We start from the raw sequence: 21719 nt of genomic DNA, 5'->3' as shown, positions 1-21719 counted from the left end.
TGGAGGATCAAATCAATATCATGGTACCATGATATTTTCAGGGTAGGTTTCTGGTTATTCCCTGACCTGTAGACAGGAGTCTTCTCTCTCTCCCTGACCTGTAGACAGGAGTCTTCTCTCTCTCCCTGACCTGTAGACAGGAGTCTTCTCACTGTGTTTTCACTGGTCTCTCCTCTTTGTGCACATGCTTGGGAGGGTGGGAGCAGAGAAAGAGAGATTGATTGATTGATTTCTGGTGTCATTTTCTCTTGTAAGGGAAGATCTTATGATCTTTATGATCTTATGTAATCTTAATTAATTACTTAAATTCCTTCTGTACAAATATAGTCACATTTAGGAGTAGGGCTTTAATATATGAATGTTGGGGCAACATAGTTCAATCTATAACGTCATCTTTGCAATACCCCAGCATTCTTCAGGATATATCCCTCCTCTGTGTATTTTGCTGTCTTTTTTTTTTTTTAAAGATTTATTCATTTATATATTTATTTATACAAGCACTGGGTACAGTCAGAAGCGCGGGAGGGTGAGAGAATTTACCAGAGCCAGAGAGGAGAGCAGAACAGGCAGAGTGATGAAGTACACTGCTGAGGGGAGCAGCGGGCGGCAGGAGAGGTCTGCGCACCATGTGGGACCCTCACCCGGCGGCCGGGGATCAGGGATCGAACCGGCGCTGCAGAGCATCGCAGCCCAGCGCTCAGCCACTGCACCACCGGGGAGGCCCCTCCTCTGTGTATTTTGGCATCTTCTTCTTGTCCTTTAGATTTCATTTTAAAAGTATTTTCTAGAGTCTTGCATCATTGTTAAGTAGATCCACCTCTGAATTTGTTGTCATAAAATCCTGTTTTCTACCTGGTGGCCTTTTATAATCTGATTTTTTTTTCTTGCTGTTCTATTTATTTACTAGAAAATACGTCCCATGAGGTCGTAGGCCTTGTTTGTCACATTCCTGAATTCTCAGTATGGTACTATAGGCATTTAGGAGAGATTACATAGTATAAACCTTGGACTACAGGATTTAGGTTTATATACTGACTAGACTTCTTAGAGTTTAGGCAAAATAGTTTACTCAATGTAAAATGGTGATAATGACATCTATCTTATGGGATTGCTGTGAAGATTAATGAGTTAATCATATAAAGTACTTGGAAGTTATGGGGTGCCACCAAACATAATGTGTGTAGGTTTCAGGTTATTGAGTTTAAGGTAAGTTTAAGAGTTATCTGTATAGAAGTTGTGATGGAATCCCAAATTCCTTGGAGATGGTTGGAGTCTTTTGTATATGAGTAGTAAATAGTTAGAACCTGAGAATTCTATTGAAGGAGAATAGTGGTCGACCACAATAAATTCCTGGGGAAATGTGTTGTCATAAGGTTATAGGAGTGGGTAGAGGAAGAGGAGCTAGTAATTACGGTATAGAAGCAGTCTTCACTGAACATTGGTAGTCTGTCAGAACATGTTTATAGAAATGGAACTGGCAGGAGACTTAGTTCATGCAGACCTTTTTGTAGAGTAAATGAGAAATCAGTAAGATAAACCAACAATATGTGGTAGTCTTTTCAGAAGATTGACTGTAGCATGCTGCTATAGAGTGATTGTCTGTTTACTTGTATGCTTTTCCCCAGCCTGCCATGAGAAATTTGGACAGTTGTCTCACCTCACTTATGCTTTATTAACTTACACTGAATATCATTGCTCTCTTTTTCACTTAAGATAGAAAAAACGCCAGCAAGGGATATGAGGAAATTGAATTAAAGATGGTTTTTAAGTGATTAACAAAAATCAGTGATACAATAATGGAAGCAATCTACAAGTCAAATGTGAACGCCAAAATAAAAAATCTGTGAGAGTATTTATTTGCCAACAGACTCTACTTTTACCTCACTGATACTAACTACAAAGCAGTTTCTACAGATTGTGATTTTTCCATATTAGGAATCAACCCAGATGAGTCGAGCTCACCTAATGATTTATTGTTAACTTTTTACAAAAGGAATAAATTTGTTGCATTGTATAGGACCCCCCCATGCATATTTTTGATAATAATGAAAAATAACAGAGAAAAGACACTATTGTTTTTATTTTTATTTATTTATTTATTTATTTAAAGATTCATTTATTTATGCATATAAGAGCTGGGGTGTAGGGGGGTGAGAGGATTCACCAGAGACAGAGTGGGGAGCAGAACAGGTGGATCTCCTGAAATACACTGCTGAGGGGAGCAGTAGGCGAGATAGGAGAGGTCTGCTGCGCCATGTGGGTCACCTCCCTGGCTGGGGAATCGAACTCATGCTGCTGTGGATAGCTTCATAGTGTGTCTTAACCCCTTGCACCACCAGGGAGGGCCCAGACACTGTTGTTTTTAAATAAGCATGCCATTTTGGAAAATACAGCAAGAAAGGCTTTTAACATTTATATTAAATTGACTTCCAGTCTTTTTTTTTTTTTAAGATTTATTTATTTATGCGTGCAAGAGCTGGGGTGCAGACCAGAGGTATGGGAGGTGAGAGGATTCACCAGAGACAGTGGGGAACAGAACAAGCAGATTGATTGAAGTACACTGCTGAGGAGAGCAGCGGGCAAGTCAGGAGACGTCTGCTGTGCCATGTGGGTTTCTCCCTGGCTGGGCAGGGGATCAAACTTGTCCTGCAGAGGCTGCGGACAGTTTCATAGGTTGCGTCTTAACCCCTTGCGCCACCAGGGAGGCCCCTCCAGTCATTTTTTAGTTCAAGTTTTAAGAACAATTGTGATCAAACAAAAATGTGGGATTTCTTAACTTTTTATCATGAGCAATTTATGGTTTCATTAGAATTTCTTCTAATGTTTGTGACTGCATACCATTATGTGAGTGCACCATGATTTTCTTCTCAATTTCTGTCACTTTTGGTACATAGATTGTTTCCAATTAAAAATATAACATCAAGTCATTTTTTTAAAGATTGTAACAAAATAGTGTCAGTTTTCTGGTTCACTCCTGAGAGGATAATCTGAAAATTGTCCAGAGGAGCACTGGACCCAGAGGGTCCCATAACTGGGGGCAAAACTGGAGCACCTCTTGGACATGGAGACCAGCATGGACTTTGCCAGACTGGACACTGCAGATACAACTCCATACAAAAGAAGGTGGGGGGAGAGACTGCAGCCTGGGATGGGAGACTGAGACTGCAGCCTGGGATGGGACCCTGGTCTACATATCTTGGAGCTGTGTTTGCTAGTAGTCCTGGGGAGGGGAGATCTGTGTGATATGAAAGAACACCCTTGACTGAGGGGAGATACAAATGAGTTGCTGGGATGTGCCCAGGGTGCTGAGTCCTTGTGAAGAGAATAGTGTGTTGGACTATGCTCCTCCTCCCCCACCTTAGGACTTTTGCAGAAACCTGGGTCTAGAACCCTCAAAGAGGAGGGTTTTCAGCGATACTACAAACATAAGGCAGCCCCTGCCCACCAACTCACCAGCAACTGGACCTCTCCATATCCCTCTCCAAGCCTGGACTCAGCCGCTGCATATCAGTTCTTCCCTACATACAAGGAATGGAATATAAACACATATAAAGCCAGGAAAAGTTAAAAAACAAAAACACCAGCTATCTGATGGAATAGAAGTTCTGCACCCTCTAAGTTACTACTAAGGACACGTTTAAAAAAAAAAAAACAGGTCCTCCTCTGGTGGTGCAGGTGGTTGAGCGCTGCGCTGTGAGGCTCTCCGCAGCCTCTGCAGCGCCAGTTTTATCCCGGCTGGCCGGCGAGGGTCCCACATGGTGCAGCAGACCTCTTCTGTCTCGCCCTCTGCTCCCCTCAGCAGTGTGTTTTGTCCGTCTGCCTGTTCTGTTCCCTGCTCAGTCTCTGGTGAATACTCTCACCTTCCTGGGAATCTGGCCTGTACCCCGGTTCTTGTGTAAAATGAGTAAATTAATCTTTGGGGGAAAAAAACAAAGCAGCAAACTTCCAAGCAACAAAATGGGCAGATTAAAAAAATACAACACATCGTATCTTGAGTCCTCGAAGGAATAAATCAGCATTGTTTTGGAAAGACAACTTCCAGAGTTCTAACCACAGACATGTGGAAGACTTTTTTTCTACCTGATACAGAATTCAAATTGCCATGATAAAGAAATTCAAAGAAACAGAAAACAGGAAAGTTGATCAAAGATATATAAGAAAACTCAGAAAAACAAATGAATATCCTAAGAAATATCCATAATCAACAGAAAATAGAAATTGAAGCTTTAAATGAGAAAATAATGGAGATGCAGATGTAAAGAGATTGGTAGAGGGATAAAAAAAATTCTGGAGAAAGTTATAGAAACAAACTAGACAAAATGAAAAATTGAGCCACTGATCTTGAAGATGATAATGTTTCAAAGACCTTGAAAATCCACCTTGAAGAATTCAGGTAGAAGGAGAAATAGGAAAACAAATGAAGAAAAGCTCTGAGAATCATCTGAAACTATTAGGAAAGGCAACATAAGAGTAATGTGTATTCCAGAAGGGGCAGAGAGAGAGAGAAGGTAATGGCGAATTTTTTCAAAGAAATAATAGAAGAAAACTCCCCAAACCTGTGAAAGGAACTAAATTTACAAGTCTATGAAACTAGAACACCTGATTACTTTAATTAATGAGACATACACCAATGCACATAGTTGTTTATCTTCCAAGACTTTAAGACCAACAAAGAATTTTGAAGATGGTTAAGACAGAAAAGCAGATAACTTCTAGAGGTACCCCCTTTGGACTTACATTTGACTTCTCTGAGGAAATACTATGAGCAAGGAAAGGATGAAATGATGTATTCAAAATACTCAAAATAAAAACTGTCAACCAAAATATCCTGCAAGGCTGTTCTTCACATATGGGGGAGAAATGAAGCCTTTCCCATCCAAACAAACAGAAACTGAAGGAGTTTGCCAACACTAGACATCCCCTCCAACAAATGTTGAAAGGAGTATTTTATTGAAATAGAAGAGAAAAATTTCCACAAAAAATTTAACAAAAAAATAGAATCAGAAAATTTTAGACAAAATGGTTGTAATAGACCCTCATCTATCAATAATCACTCTAAAAGAACTGAATTCCCCAATCAAAAGTAGAAAGTGGCCAATTGGATAAGAAAACAAAGCCCAGTTTTTTGTTGTTGCTCCAGGAAACCTATCTGAGCTCGAGATTAACACAGGCTCAAAGTAAATGGTTGGAAAAAATCCTACAAACAGATGGGACCCCCCAAAAGAGGCAAAGACAACCCATTTACATCTGATACAATAGACTTACAACTGAAAAAAGTAACAAGAGACAGAGATGGACATTACATATAATGTCCATCAGGATGATGTAGCATCAATATATATTTAACAAACGAAGACAGGGCCTCCCCTGGTGGTGCAGCAGTTGAGCGCTGGGCTGCGGGGCTGCCCGCAGCCTCCGCAGCACTGGTTCGTTCCCTGGCCGTCAGCAAGGGTCCCACAAAAAAAAAAAAAGAAGAAGAAGAAGACACAACAAACTATTGAAGCCAACTGTTATCTGAAAACAGACATTGCAGCAACAATGATAGGGTACTTCAGCAGACCACTTTCATTACATACAGGTCAACCAACAAAAAATAAACAAGGAAACAATAGCCTGAAACAATGAACTATATCACGTGAGCTTCATGTATATTTATCGGAAATTGTATCCCCTAAACAGCTGAACAAACATTTTTCTTATGTCCACATGGGGCATTGTCTAGGAAAGGCCATGTATTAGGTCACAAAACAAGTGCAATAAATTCATGAAGATGGAAATCTTATCAAATATCTTCTATTGTGTGGTATCAAACTAGAAATCAATCACAAGAAGAACGCAGGAAAAAAACCTAGTATGTGCAAACTGAACAACACAGTACTGAATGACTTTTGGATTAATGAGGAAATAGAAGAAGAAATTTAAAAATACCTCATGACAATTGAAAATGCGGACACAACATAGCAGAATTCATGGGGACTCAGCAAAAGCAGTATTAAGAAGTAAATATATAGCAAAGTAGGTCCACATCAAGCAGCAAGAAAGAGCTCAAGTAATCTTATCAAGCAGCAAGAAAGAGCTCAAGTAATCTTATCATGCATCTTAAGGAATTAGAAAAAGATGAACAAAACCACAAAGTCAACAGAAGGAAGCAAATAATACAAGAGTAAAAATAAACAAAACATCAACAAAAAGACAGTTCGAAAGATCAAGGAAGTCAAAAACTGGTTCTTTAAGACAAATCTCTGTCTAGGCTCACAAAAAGAAAGGGAGAAATTGTTGATAAATTTGAATCAGAAACAAAAGATAAGTTACAACAGACATCTCAGAAATGCAGAGAATCACAAGATATTACTATGAATATTTGCATGCCAATAAATAAACAAAAGTTTCAGAGAAATCGTAAGCCATACGATAGGCAGTTTCACTAGTGAGTACTACCAAACCTTCAAAGATGAACTAATAGCTATTCTTACACTCTTCCAAAAAATTTAGAAAGAGGGAATGCTTCCTTGTACAGTGAGGCCAGCATCATTCTGATAACCAAAACCACACAAAGACATCGCACACAAAAATGAAAATTACAGATCAGTATCTCCGATAAACATAGATCTGGCAATCCTCAACAAAATCTTAGCAAAATGATTTCAACAATGTGTTAAAAGGATCATACATCTTCACCAAGTGTGCTGTATCCCAGGATGAGAGCATGGTTCAGAATCTGAATATCAGTGTAATTCACTTCATCTACAAAAACGAATGTAAAAATCATATGTCCATATCAATAGATGCAGCAAAAGCATTTGAAAAGATTCAGCATTCAAAAAAATCCTCAAAAATGGAGATAGAAGGAACATACTACATCATAATAAAGTCTGTATATGACAGACCTACAGCTAGCATTAGTCTCAAGTGAAAAACTGAAAGCTTTTCCTCTAAGTTCTGGTATAAGATGAGGATGTCCACTTTCATTGCTGCTGTTCAATATAGTATGGGAAGGCCTAGGTAGAACAATTAGGCAAGAGAAAGCTATAAAAGGAATGCAAATTGTGATAGAATAAGTAAATTCGGCATTATTTGCAGATCACATGATAATATAACTAGAAAACCCAAAAGAATCCACCAAAAACTAACTGAATCAATAAATCAGTAAAGTGACATGTTATAATATCAATTAACAAAATTCTGTTGCATTCCTACATGCAAAAAATAAACTGAGAGACAGAAATCAAGAAAACAATCCCATTTACAATCATAACAAAAATTAAATACCTACAAGTAAACTTTACAAAGGAGATGAAGAACCTGTATAATGAAAACTATATGGGATTGCTAAAAAAATAGGAGACACAAGGAATTGGAAAGATACACCCTGTTCACTGAATGCTGTTAAGATAACTGTGTTACCAAAAGCAATGCACAGATTAAGTGCAGTTATTTTTTTAAGAAATAGAATAAACATTACTGAAATTTCAATGGAACCATAAAAACAACAACAAAACAATCCCAGAGACCTAAGCAATCCTAACAACAGAAAGAAAAAAAAGAAAGAAAGATAAAGAAAAATGGTGGTATCACACTTCAGGCTTAAAACTGTATGCCAATGCTATGGCAATCAAAACCAGTATGGTAATGAAACAAAAACAGACATACAGATCAATGGAATAGAATTGAGAACTGAGAAACAATCCCACACCTCAATGGAATGTTAATTTATGACAAAGCGCCAACAACATATGTTGGAGAAAGGAAATTCTTTTTAACAAATAGTGATGGGAAAACTGGACAGCCATACGCAAAAGAACGGTACTAGTCCATTGTCCACACCATATACAAATTTAACTCAAAATATATGAAAGCCTTGATGTGAGACCTGATCCATAAAGTAAAAGAAAACATAGGCAAAAATGAGACTACATCCAGCTAAAGGCTTATGCACAGCAAAAGAACTTCACTAAAACAAGATGACACCCTGCTGAATGGGGGGAAGTATTTGCATAATGTACATCTAACATGGGACTGATATCCAAGATCTATAAAGAATGCATGCAATGCATACAAAAAGGAAACAACGCAATAAAAAAAAAAATGGGCAAAAGAGCTACATAGACACTTCTCCAAAGAAGACATACAGATCACCAACTGGCACATAAAAAAAAGTTCATCATCACTTATCCGAGAAATGCATATCAAAACCACCATTAGATACCATCTCAAACCTGTGAAAATGGCTGATATAAAAAAGACCAGGAAGAGTAAGTGTTGGTGAGGATATGGAGAAAAAGGAACCCTCTTACTTTGTTGATGGGAATGTAGCCTGGTCTATCCCCTACAGAATATAGTACGGATGTTTCTCAAAATATAAAAAATAGATCTACCATATAACCCAGCAATTCTATTCCTAGGTATCAACCTGAAGAATGCAAAGATACTAATTCAAAGGGATATATACACTCCTTTGTTCACTACAGCACTATTTACGGAACCTAGATATGGGAATAACCTAAGTGCCCAAGAGCAGATGAGTGAGTTAGGAAGATGTGGCATATATGGCATTAGAATACCATTCCTCTGTTAAGAAAAAGGATAAACTTGCCATTTGTGACAACATGGATGCAATTGGAGTGGATAATGCTAAGTGAAGTGAATCAGAATCTCAGAGAAAGACAAAGTGTTGCTTATTTTCACTTCTGTGTAGAATATAAAGGGTCAGGTAAAAACCAAACTAATAACAAACCCTAGAAATTTGACTGTAGAAGGCGACTACCAAAGCAGGAAGTCTGGGCAGGGAAGGGGAGAGGTCAAGTGGGGAGCGGGCATAGTGGGCTGTGGAGGAGGACTTTTGGTGCCTTGGTAGTGGGGGTGGTATGCTAACTTACTCTGAAGGGTGTGATTCTAAACTTCTAAATCATATACAGCGTTGTAAAACAATGTTCCTTCATTTAAATAAACAGGTATATGCATAGTGCCATCTTTGTTTAACCATATATTCATTCTTGGTTATTTCTTTAAGATTTTATAGGAAGAATTACTGAGTCAAAGGGATGAATAACTTTAATATGAAATTCTTTTTCCATTTGATCAGCTAAATAGCTGTCTTGAGTACCTACTATGTTCACTGTGCTAAAAGCTATATCTGTAAAGATGAGTAAGACATAGTTGTGTCTTCAGGGATCTCTTACTAAGTAAGGATAACAGCCTATAAAGTAACTCTTTTTTTTTTTAAATTATATGTTTATATGAGCTGGGATTTTTTTTTTTTTTAAGATTTATTTATTTATTTATTTATTTATTTATTTATTTATTTATTTATTTATTTATTTATACAAGCACTGGGTACAGTCAGAACCGTGGGAGGGCGAGAGAATTCACCAGAGCCAGAGCGGGGAACAGAACAGGCAGATGGACCGAAATACTCTGCTGAGGGGAGCAGCGGGCGGCAGGAGGGGTCTGCGCGCCATGCGGGACCCCCGCCGTTGGCTGGGGATCTAACCATGGATCTAACCTGCACTGCAGAGGCTGCAGGCAGTGCTCAACCGCCGCACCACCAGGGGGGGCCCTAAAGTAACTCTTGACATTGTTCCACTTTTAATTTGGTTTGTTTGATTGCTAACAATCATTCAAAAATCATTAATAAAGATTTATGAAAAGAAATTTATGAAATTAAATTGTAATTAATTTACTATGAAATATGTAATCTATCTTAATTAGTATTGTCTTTCTATAAGGTAAGATTTATTTGACTACTGAGTAAGCATTGTGTAAATTCTGATTCAAGTATGTGTTCATATATATGTATACACAATTGAAGATAAATTGTGTATATTGATGTATGTGTTTCAATTTGTCTGTTACTGCGCAATCTCTGCAGGCTGTCAATGGGGAAAAACAGTGTCAAGTTTTTTTTTTTATTTGATGTTTAAATGTAGTTTATATGACATCATTTTACTCTGAAGTATTTTTATTGTGTTAGAATTTACAGTGAGTTAAGATGCTTACATTTATTTACACTCTTTAGGGATTTCTTTTTTCTTTGGCTTTGAAAGAAATTGAGGCTATTAGTAAGGAACTTAGTTCTTTTATGATGTACAGTTTAAGTTCTTGATTATTTTGGAAGAGTCAGGAACAGTACATGAAACTGATGAAAAGAATTAAAAGTCCAGTTTAGTCAAGAAATCTGAAAATTTTCTTTCTGATTTTTTCAATTTACTTCTATACCTCATTTTCTTTATTTCATTCCTGAAATACTTAATAATAACCAGAAATATTTGAACACTTCATCTTCTTTCCTAAAATGGAAAAATGCTGTAAAACTCCTATCCTAGCAAGTCACTGTACTTTAATACCTTTCTTTTTCAGTTGTCCTTTGTTCTGCATACTTTAAATGGATCAAACTAGTCTGTTTTTCTATTCTAATCTATTCTCTCCTTTTTCTTTGTCACTTCCCTCACTCACACCCTCACCCACTCCCCGTTTCATGGTTTTGGAAGTGAGGTATTAAGCCATTTTTTATTTTAAAGGAGAAATTTTAGACTGAATTCATCAGTTTCTTCCAGATTTGACTAGATTCAATTCTTCTTTTTTTTTTTTTTTTTTTTTTTTTAATAGAGGCATGTTTTTTTTTATTTATTTATTTGTTTGTTTGTTTGTTTTGTTTCGTTTACACATGCACTGGGTACAGTCAGAAGCGTGGGAGGGTGAGAGAATTCACCAGAGCCAGAGCGGGGAGCAGAACAGGCAGAAGGACCGAAGTACACTGCTGAGGGGAGCAGCGGGCGGCAGGAGAGGTCTGCGGCCATGTGGGACCCTCCTCTGGTGGCCGGGGAGCAGCCGGGGATCGAACCGGTGCCGCAGAGGCTGCGGGCAGCTTCGCAACCCAGCGCTCAACCGCTGCGCCACCGGGAGGCCCTAGATTCAATTCTTCTAAAATGTCTTCAGCAATAAAAATAGAACCTGAGGTTCTGTTTGGAAATGGTGAGGTTTTTTTTTTTTGAGGTTCTGTTTGGAGATGGTGAAGTTTTAGTTTGTTTTGTTTTAAACCACATTTTTCCAAAACAGGATAATGTTAGGATTTAAAATTTTTTTCATTTGTAATAAATGAGAACCTTATTTGGGGCTTCTCTCAAATGATAAAAAAAACAAAGACAAAGACAAAAGAATGGGACTGTGTTAACAATGGTAAGCTTGAGTTGAATATAATGTGAAATATAGGTCATTATATTTATAGAGATTTCTGACTTGGAGAATTGTAACTGAAATGAGAAATACAATTGTTAAACTAATGGGGGAAATATCTTTTAAGAATATCTTGAAATCTCTGAGTATCTCTATTTATTAGTTTAGAAAAATGAAGAAATTTGCCATAATTCAAAATTTCCATGGTATATATAGTGGCATTTTGATATCTAGCCCATGTTTCACCTTGATTTCTTTACCAACTGAACACGAATGCTCTGTAGGAAAGTTTGCATCTTTCATATGAACCTGATTTTACTTTACTATTTTAAATTTGCACCTTAAATTTAGTGCAATCCAATGTATTGTACTGAACTTTACTTGAAAATCTATAAAAGTCCATTTAGAATTTAGAATTTTGATTTTAAACTTCTTAAGTTTTTTACATGTTCTCTTGCAAATGTGTAAACGCACATTTACAGTTTTACTTTTCATAGCATTTGGAGTCTTAGAGAAGTTCCTAATTCTTTTATTTCCATGTGCAGTTTTTAGACTCAGTGGTATTTCTAAAGTCTGAATGGACATGACACATTCAGGGAAGTAACTGTTCAATTTATGTATGATCAAGTTCATATATAATTAACAGGTAAATAAAAGGAAATGTGATTTCTAGTAATTATATAATGAGAAGCTAATAGTTTTCTGTTTTAATTTTAATTCTCTAAATTTTTGAATTTCATTCTTTTCAATATTTTATTATCATTTCTATCCAATGAAGGGAAGAAGGTATTACGAAGAATGGATACATTATTCTCTACTAGAGATCTATAAATACTGTCGGTATTAAAGCCTCAACTCATGAAACGAAAATGACTGGATTTTTTGGTAATGCTGTGCATTGTTTTTGGGTGGCACAGTGATAATGATGCAATTTTCTTGACCACTTTTCAGTGACACTTATGGGAATACAATGGAAATTGAAGTGCTTATCACTTTCCAAGTAGTCTCATCTTAATTTTCACTTAATTCTTCACTTAATGCTTTTGAAAGTGTATCTATCATCTTATTATAATGATAGTTACCTTTTATGTGGTACACATAATGTGTCTTATGTGGTACACATTATACTATGTGCTGTATGTACCCTATTCTAATTCTCTAATTCTGTAAAATAGATATTCCCCCACTTTATGAATGGTAAAACTAAAAAGTTACTAATTTATTAATTTGTTCAAGGTTACACAGCCAGTAAGTACTTCCTGTACCCTTAAGGCAACAAAATGTATAGATGAATCAAAATTGCTAAATCAAAAAAAAAAAAAAAGCAAGCGTTTTTAAATTTAAAATTTAAAAGATGGAGGTAGTAAAAGCAAAGCTACAAACAGCTGATAATTTAATGTAAGTATGTAATGAATTATAAATGACCTCTTAAAGTTATTCTGACTAGTTGGTTATTTACTACCTTTATATCTAAGTTAACTCTTAGTCAGTGTAGATTTTTTTTTTTTTTGTAAATGAAACATAAAATCTTACTATAAGCCAACCATAGTCTTTTGGCAATCATGTTATGCATACTTCGGAAAACAGTAATTATCTTAAGTATCTACTAGATAATGATCCCTTCATGTTCAGAAAATTACATGGTTATAATGATATTTTTCTTAATAATAGGATACACATTTAAATGCAAAAATGTTTTGGGAGTAAGCCAAAAATCTGCTTACTTTATTTTAGCATTTTAGAATCATTTAAACACATATGATAACCTATGAAACAATTTCTTTTTTTTTTTTAAAGATTTATTTATTTATTTATACAAGCACTGGGTATAGTCAGAAGCACGAGAGGGTGAGAGAATTCACCAGAGCCAGAGCAGGGAGCAGAACAGGCAGAAGGACCGAAGTACACTGCTGAGGGGAGCAGCGGGTGCAGCAGGAGAGGTCTGTGCACCATGTGGGACGCTCCTCCGGTGGCCAGGAGCAGCGGGGGATCAAACCTGCGCTGCAGAGGCTGCGGGCAGCTTCGCAACCCGGCGCTCATCTGCTGTGCCACCGGGGAGGCCCAACACTTAATTTGTTAATAAATATAGTACCTTTAGGCAGATTCTCAACCTGTCTGTATCATTACTTCTTGACCTTTGTGCAATTTCTAATTCTTTGGCTATTATTAAAAAGTTTTAAAGCATATTCACTTTTTTTTTTATACAGAGAAAGACATGTAAATTAACTGTAATTTGGCTTCTTAGACAGATATTCTCCCTTCACCTTTTCATTAAAGGTTTGGATCTTTTCTCTTTGACCCTTTTGCTATTTCTAATATTTTGAATATTACTAAATAGTCTAAATAGAGTAACTGACTTATTTTTTTCATATTCAAATTGACATATACATTAATTCTGAAGGAAAATAATTTAGTCTTTTAGGACTGAATATTTTATTGTTTTCTGCTGTTGTTGAAAGTTGTTATAAGTTTGAAAAATAGAAGATAGATTCGAATTGCATTTGGGGAATGCAGATAGAGATAGTAATAGATTTGCCTCTGTGAATCAGCTAAATTATTTGAGAGTTGATGGGTACAGAGCTTTGTACATAACAGGAAACACTGAAATTTGAGGCAGGAGTTGTGGGTTCTACCTCTGGCTTTGATGGTCTCCACTTATTATGGTTTTGGGCAAGTTAAGTAGGTCCTTGTGCTTCTGAATATAAAATAAACCCTAACACTGTCATACTTATGAGCCCAATCCACATAGCTCACTCTGTGTCTATTTATTTTTGTAACAGGAGATTTAAGTCAGAATCAAAATGCTTAAAAAAAAAAAAACTCTAAAAATGAATGTATGTACCCAATTACTTCATATAAAAATAATTTGTTAAATTCCTCAGAGTTTGCATGAAAACTAATATAGATGGATAAATACCCAAAATATATGCAATATGAGAAAAACATAATTAATATTATGATCCCTTTTTGTTTTTTAAAAATAAAATGCTAATTTTTTTTTTTAACATATTGCTAAAGACCAGGCTTAAGGTATCATGAGCCTAGAAAATCCCTGTAAGCAGCCCTAGAGAGGGAGCTCACAACCACTTTCCACAGACCTCCCTGGGTGCTTATAAGACACACTGAGGACAAGGCAGGAGAGAGCTCCAAGGACCATGCCTGTGGGGTGGTAGTAGCTTTTACTTTGGGAAAGGCACTAAACTGGGATTCTTTTCCCTCAAGGACAAAAGTTAAAGTCACTGGGACTGAAAACCTTCCATGGGGAGAACAGAAAAAACCACCCCTTCAGGGAAGAGGCAGGAATTCCTATGTGAGAAATCACTGGAGGTGGGAAGGATACTTTAGCAGGGCTTGCCTTTGATATACAGGGAGAAACAGCCTACCTGTGATGGAGGTGGAACCAGATAATAAAGAATGTCTCCATCTCCCCATCAGTAGAGCACCTGACACCAAAATGCAGGTGTCAAAATGTAGGAGCGGATCAAGAACATTGAGGAGAGACCTTCTCATGTAAAGGTTCAAGCAAAAGCCTAAAACTGTGAATGGAACAAGAATATTGAAAAAGAAACATCCAGCTCCTACCCTAAGTATAAAATATTGCTAGATGAATTTTAAGCCACTGGATTGCTGAGGGTCACCATAGCAAAACCCAAACAAGTAGACTCTTTTTACTGCTGACTCAAACACACTAAAGACTTAACAGAAGCATGCCCATTTCAGACATTTTATGTATATACACACACATATATAATAATTATATATATAATTATTTCATGCACCACGCAAGATGTGAAGCATTTAATCAAAAGTTATGAGACCAAGAAAAATAAGAAAAATAATAACACTATTATGAGATAGAGCAATCAAGAAAATCAGAGTCAGATATGACTGGATGTTGGAACTGTCAGATGTAATTTCCAATAACTATAATCAACATGTTAAAAATCTCAAATAGAAACGGTAGATAACCTATACTATCAGATGGGGAAATATCAACAGGTAATTAGAAATTGTAAGAAAGAATCAAATGAAAATGCTAATAATTAAAAATATGTTACCAGAGACAAAGAATACTTTCCTGGTTTCACCAGTAGACATAACAAGGTTGAGGAAGGGACCAGTGAATTTGTTTATCTCATTTTTATAGTGGAAGGAACCACTAGAAATTACCCAAACTGAAGCACTCAAAAAAATTTAAAAATAGAGCATTCAAGAGCTGGGGTGTGATGGGGAGGGTGAGGGCAATTTCAAATGATCTGTATCTGAATGAGGAATTTTAGAAGGAAAAGAGGTGGGGTAAGCAGGGGGCTTGGGGCAGAAAAAGTATTTTAAGAGGTGGTCATCAGTTTTGCAAAATAATGATTAAAGTCATCAAGAATGTCAGGGAATACTAGGACAAATATTCCTCCCATACAACAAACACACACCAATATAGATATGATTCAGTATGCTGAAAATGAAAGAAATAGGAAATGTTTAAGGCAACCAGAGAAAAAAGACACATTACATTCAGAGAATCAAAGAAAAACTTTAGCAGACTTCTCATCAGAAATTATGCAAGCAAGAACATAATGGAATTGTATTTTTACAAAATGCTGAACGAATTCAATGGAACAAATGTATCTTTCCAAAATAAAGGAGAAATAAAGACTCTGAGACAAACAGAAATTGAAAATTCATTACCATCTTACCTGCACTAAAACTTGGATCTACACAAAGAATTGGAGAACACTGAAAATGGAACAAGTGAAGGTAAATATTAAATATTATTCTTTTTAAAAACTTGCTCCAAAAGATAAGTGGCTGTCTAATTAGAAAATAATAACCACTTACTATACATTAATAGCATATATATGTAAATGAAATATATGACAAGAGCTGAAAGATAGGAGCAAGAAATTGAGATTACTGTAAAATTCTTTACAAGTGGTATATTATTATTTGAAGGCATACTGTGACTAAAGATATATTGTGTTAATCCTCAATTGATAAAAAAGTTAAAAATAAGATAAACAATAAGACAGAAGTACAGATAAAATACAATAATTAAAAATAATCTCCTCCCCAAAGACAGAAAATGATAAAAGAATAGATGGAAAAAGTAAACAACTGGCAAGATGGTAGATTTTAATAAAACCATATTAATAATTACTTGATATTAAAAATATAAATGGTCTAACTATAAATGCAAAGTAATATAAAACTTATCACACTGGTGAAAGAGCAAGACTCAGTTATCTGCTGTCTACAAGAAAGTCACTTTATATAAAGACATGGAAAGAGAAAAAATTATACGAATGGAAAGGATATACAGCAAAACTACCAATCATAAAACTGGAATAGCTATATTAACATTAGGTGAAATAAAACTTCAGAACAAGAAATATTACTAGTAATAAAGGGCATTACATAAAAAGGTCAGTTCACCAAGAAAACATGAATGAAATTCGTTACTGTACTAAGTCCTAGTTAACGTAGTAAGACAAGAAAAAAGAAGTAAAGGCCATATGGGTTAGAATGGAAGAAATAGAAATGTTTAGTCATAGAGGGCTTTTTTTAATGAAAAATTTTTAATAAAAAGGGGTTAAGGAGATTATATTTAAAATGTTGATGTTGTAAAACACAAAGACTGTTGGAAATGTTCCAGCTAAAATGATTAAGAGTCATGACAAATTTAATACCTTTCCATATTAGATTCTGAGGGAAAATACTAATGAATACATCAACTGATATGGACAGGAGATAGGATAAAAAACATACCAGTTTAAAATTATGAAGGTGATAACTACACTGCTGTTATGTAATAGATTGTCTTAGTCTTAGAAAATACTGAGGTATTTAGAAGTAAATGGACCTGATACATATATTTTATAAATTACCTGCCAGTGGTTCAGGGGTAAAAATGTAGGAAGTGTGTAAGTGCAGGTAATAAGTAAATTGAAATAAAATGTCACTGGCAAGTGTAGGTGTTTACTATTTTTGTAAGTCTTTTTAAGTTTTTAAGTTTTGTAAGTCTTTTTTAAGTTTTTAAAAAGATTATCTAAAAATGGCTACGTAAGAGAGTTATAATACTGGAACATGGAGATTGTTTTTCTCACAAAGTAAGCAACCCTGAGGGATAAGGTGATGTCTGCCTCCAGAACTAAGCAGATTTGCTTACTGCTTGCTATAAAAGACCCATTGCACCGACCTCTGTGTTCCTCTTCCTTAAGGGACCCATCCCTCTGTGCCTTCTTGTGTAAGTTGTGTTCTCCTCGTGTAAGTTGACACAAAAATACTGATGGTCATGCTCCCGGCTGTTGTTGGGGTAAAGTCCTCTCTGATCTGAGTCTCTTGTCTTCTGCCAGTGCCCATGAATAAGTAACAGGCTAACTTTAGATAGAGAGGGTAAAATCAAACCCCACACCTGATAGTTTGGTTCTTTGAGTGTGTCCTGCAAATTCCCACTTTTGTTCTTTTTCTCACAATTCTTTACCAGAAATACCTTTCTCATTTTGCCTCCCCAGCCTTACCCATTGGGCAAGTGTACTCCTTCAGGTCTACTTCTGGTTTAAACCTCTTCCTCCCCAGAATCTTAGAAAATTTTTGTTTTGACTACTACTTCCTTAGGCACCTCTTGGTCCCTCTCTTCCTTTACTCCGTTTCTTTCTCCTCTTTGTCCATTCCCTTTGTTCTCTTCCCCCATGCTTCCCTTCCCTCTCTCTTATTTAAATGTAATCAAATTGAATATGACAAACTTCTGATTAGACTATGTCTGTGAAAGCAGACACTAGAACATACCCCTCTGTTCCCAACCAGAGCCAAGTATTGGAGTCACTTATGTTATTTATGATTGATTCTTACTATGAATAGATGAAGTGTTCACAAACATGTATTTGTATTTCTATCACAATAACAGTTTCATTTTAGGTTAATATGAAAGTACTAAGAGGATCATAGAATTTTCAGGATTGAAAGAGTCAGAAAAATCATTCTGGACCAACAGCTTCTTCCTAAGAGGTTATCCTTAGTGAAATCTATTATCAACAATCAAGGACTTATATTAGAAATCTTGTTGCCTCTTCTTACCATGATAAATGATTATAATTTTGTCATACTCTTTCAAATTAAACTTTTTATTTCCTGTACTTGTATGGTGTTATTTATTGACAGTGACAATTATAAAATCACCAGTTTGATTACTGTCAATATGTTAGTTATTGTAAACATGTGCATTTTTATTATGATTTTTTAAAAGATTTATTTCTGTCTATGCATACAAGAACTTTGGGTGTAGGCCAGAGGTGCAGGGGGTGAGAGGATTCACCAGAGACAGAGTGGGGAGCAGAACAGGTGGATTTACTGAAATACACTGCTGAGGGGAGCACTGCGGGCGAGACAGGAGAGGTGTGCCGTGCCATGTGGGTCAGCTCCCTGGCCAGGGATTGAATTCATGCTTCAGTGGCTACTGTGCTGAGACTTTAACCCCTGTTCTACCAGGGAGGCCCAACATGTGCATTTTGTAGGAAACTGTTGGGTCATATTCAACTTTTGTGGTGTCATAGGCTTGAAATGGTGTCTTTCAAAATGTATAATTTTAAGAGGATTACTCCTCTCATTAGAATCTAATTTAATAAATTAGCTTTAAAATCTTCCTCTTGGTTACTTAGGCTATACGCTATAGTGATTAAGATCATTGGATTGTGCAAACTCATTCCCTTTGTTTGAATCTCAGCTGTGCCATTTGCTGGCAATATGACCTTGATTAATGTTTCTTAACCTTTTATATACTCTTGATTCTTCATTTGTAAACTGGGAATAATTATAGTTACATGTTACTGGGAAATTAAGTGAACTGATAAATCTAAAAGTGCTCACAAAATAAGTGAAACATATTTTAACTACTATTGTTTACTCAATGATGGCTCATAGGCCATGACAGCTTTTAATTAGCCTGTCAACCCAAATAATAGCATAGTTTATGCAGGTCATCAGCCTCAGAGGGGTTTATTTCACTCCTCTTTATATTAAAATTTGTTATTTTCATTAGAACTTATTCCTCCCTCTAAGGAATCCTTTCTGCCAGTGCCTGTCACCTCTACACATTATTCTTTATGTGTTTTATATGTGTTACATGTTTTGAATGTGTTCCCTTTTTTTAAACAATGTGATATAATAATTCCACTTTAGTGACCTTGAATCCATTCCATGAGTCTGTGCTATACAGATGAGGATATTGTAACTATTTTAGATATACACTTAACAGAAACTATGGCATATAACCTGATACCTCGGTTATATATTTCTACTTTACCCCCTTATAGCCAATATTCATATGTAACCCTTTTCTAGATGATGACTGATTGAAATTACTAGACCATATAAATACAAGTATGACCATACGTTGCTTTTAAGAATAAATGATCGCCCAGTAACGTGGTCTAAGTAAAATGTTCTCTTTTTTAATTATGTAGTCCTCGCCATCCTCATCACAGCCTCATTCTAGCCACTGCAGAACGAAGCCCTCATCATTGTGTCACCATGCATCCCTGCCCTGGGTCAAACGTAACCATGTAGGCCCTGCAAAGGCTACCAGTCCATCTCTCCGTCTTCGTCGCTGGCGACCCTTCTTACGCCTACCATCTTTGGGTCTCCATTCTGTTGTAAGTGTAGTCAATCTTCCATCTCTTCTTCCAGTGACAAGGGCTGTCCATTTTTCCCCTTAGACTTCTTCAGTCTTCATAGTACTTTTCTCTTGGTTCACTCAGCCATTAGCTTTTCTCCCCCAGTAAGATTGCCATATACCTCTACGCTTTGCAGTCCAGCTTGACTCTCACAGTGCTTTGGTGACCATCCATCTTTTCACTCCATAGCCTGCCAACATAAAGGTGCCTGCCTTTTGATGAGTACTGATTGACATTTTTGATAATGTTTAAGTTCCTGTCAGATGTTAAAGTGTATTCTCCTATCCTTCATCTTTCCCATTACATTTAGTTGACTCAGGTCAACAAATGCTGTGTACCTTCTGAGTTCTTTGCCATCTATTACTTTATTTTTTTCATGTTTCTGATGACTTTAGGCTCTTGTTGTGCTCTGGGTCACTTTACTAACTCTCTCCTTAATCTAATCCTTCATGGTGTAGGGTATTTCATCTAAGCTGTTTTATTCCCTGAGGTGGCTCAGGTATTTGGTTTAATCTTGATCCAATCTTCCCTGCCTATTCAATTTCTAAAGGTCTTTTTTTCCAAGTAAGAGGTGAAGATTTTCTCTTTGTGAATTGATGTAGGTTTCCCACAAATTTCATGATTTCTCCTTCTTAGGTTGATAATGTTAGCAAATGATTTAAAAGTAGTTATTCTTATAAGAATCTTGTTAATTATTTTAAATGTTGAGGTTGATGATGGAATTCTGATATTTCTCCTAATTAAAATAGATTGCAGGATTAGACAATTACAGCTTTAAAAAAAAAAAATGTTTGAAACTGAATGGCAATGATGTGGTTTGGCAGAGCCTCCCTAGAAATGCTGTATCTTAAATATTTGGCATATGGCATACATTTATAAGAAAATGGACACTTTAATAAATAATCCAAACTCAAGGCCATAGGAAGTCTGATTACATATACATTTAATGCTTTAAAAAATTTAAAAATTGATGTCAAACATTCTTTCCTCCCCCTTATTTACTCTTCCAGAGCTAAACTTGAACTGTAAAGTGGAGTCTTGGCACTTTTTCCTTAAACATCTGCTTCCACCAAATATCAGTATGGTCATCAAAATAACTTCATTTGTGCTGAGACTCAACACACTGTTGTCATGCTGTTTCATTATCCTCATTGGGTCATAATATACATTTATCATTTTTATTCATTTATCCATTTTAATTTTGCTTCCTTACTGTGCTGTATATAATCTGGCACAGTAGGAGATACAAGGTGAATTAGATGATCAGAGTAAAACCTTAGTTTTGTAAATTCTGGACCTGTGCACAATTGATCTAATTCTATATATGAATAAATTCCTTTGTATTTAAAGCATTTTCCTAAATATAAATGAACATGTCATAAACGTTGACATTTCTAATTTTATATATTTTCAGTGGTGATATTTGTTCCATTTAATTCATTGCTTTATAGCTTTCATACCTTAATAGTAAAAAATATGAGTTCTAGAACCACACTGCCTGAGTTGGAACCAGATTTCATCACTTGAAAGATGTGTGATCTACACATGTTAAGGCTTCCGTGACTCAGTTTTATTGAGAGTAAAATGAATGTAGGTATTTAACAATCTCTTAGGGTTTATATGACAATTAATTGGCCAATACCTATAAAGTACTTAGAACAATGCCTGGTATATATTAAGTGCCATACAATTATAAATTAAATTTAAACTATATTTTTTATAATGTGAAATTTACATTTAGTATTTAATGTCTACCTTATTGATTTATTATATCATTTTTTAATTCTTTGCCATATTAAGTGTTATATTCTAAATAGGGGACTTTGTGAAAAAAGAGCATGTAGAAATGTAGGTTTTTTTACCTTAGTTATTTCCAGTTTTTGA

General features: G+C 35.8%; 1 protein-coding gene across 2 annotated transcripts in view; it reads left to right on the top strand.

Moving 5' to 3' along the window:
- UCHL3 (ubiquitin C-terminal hydrolase L3) overlaps window positions 1–21719 on the top strand; it is a 52113-nt gene that overhangs the window by 19270 nt on the left and 11124 nt on the right. The window contains exon 5 of one of the 2 annotated variants that reach the window (XM_054701474.1): window positions 19626–19814. The exons of the other annotated variant lie outside the window; for it this stretch is intronic. Within the exon in view, the coding sequence (XP_054557449.1) occupies window positions 19626–19814 (189 nt within the window). The remainder of the gene's footprint in view (window positions 1–19625; window positions 19815–21719) is intronic. 2 annotated transcript variants of the gene reach the window in all.

This window comes from Talpa occidentalis, unplaced genomic scaffold (genome assembly GCF_014898055.3).
Source record: "Talpa occidentalis isolate TD23 unplaced genomic scaffold, MPIMG_talOcc4v2.1 talOcc4.5, whole genome shotgun sequence".
NCBI classification, from domain to species: Eukaryota; Metazoa; Chordata; class Mammalia; order Eulipotyphla; family Talpidae; genus Talpa; species Talpa occidentalis.
Note: the sequence above shows the minus strand (reverse complement) of the source record. Positions and strands in the feature narration are given on the sequence as shown.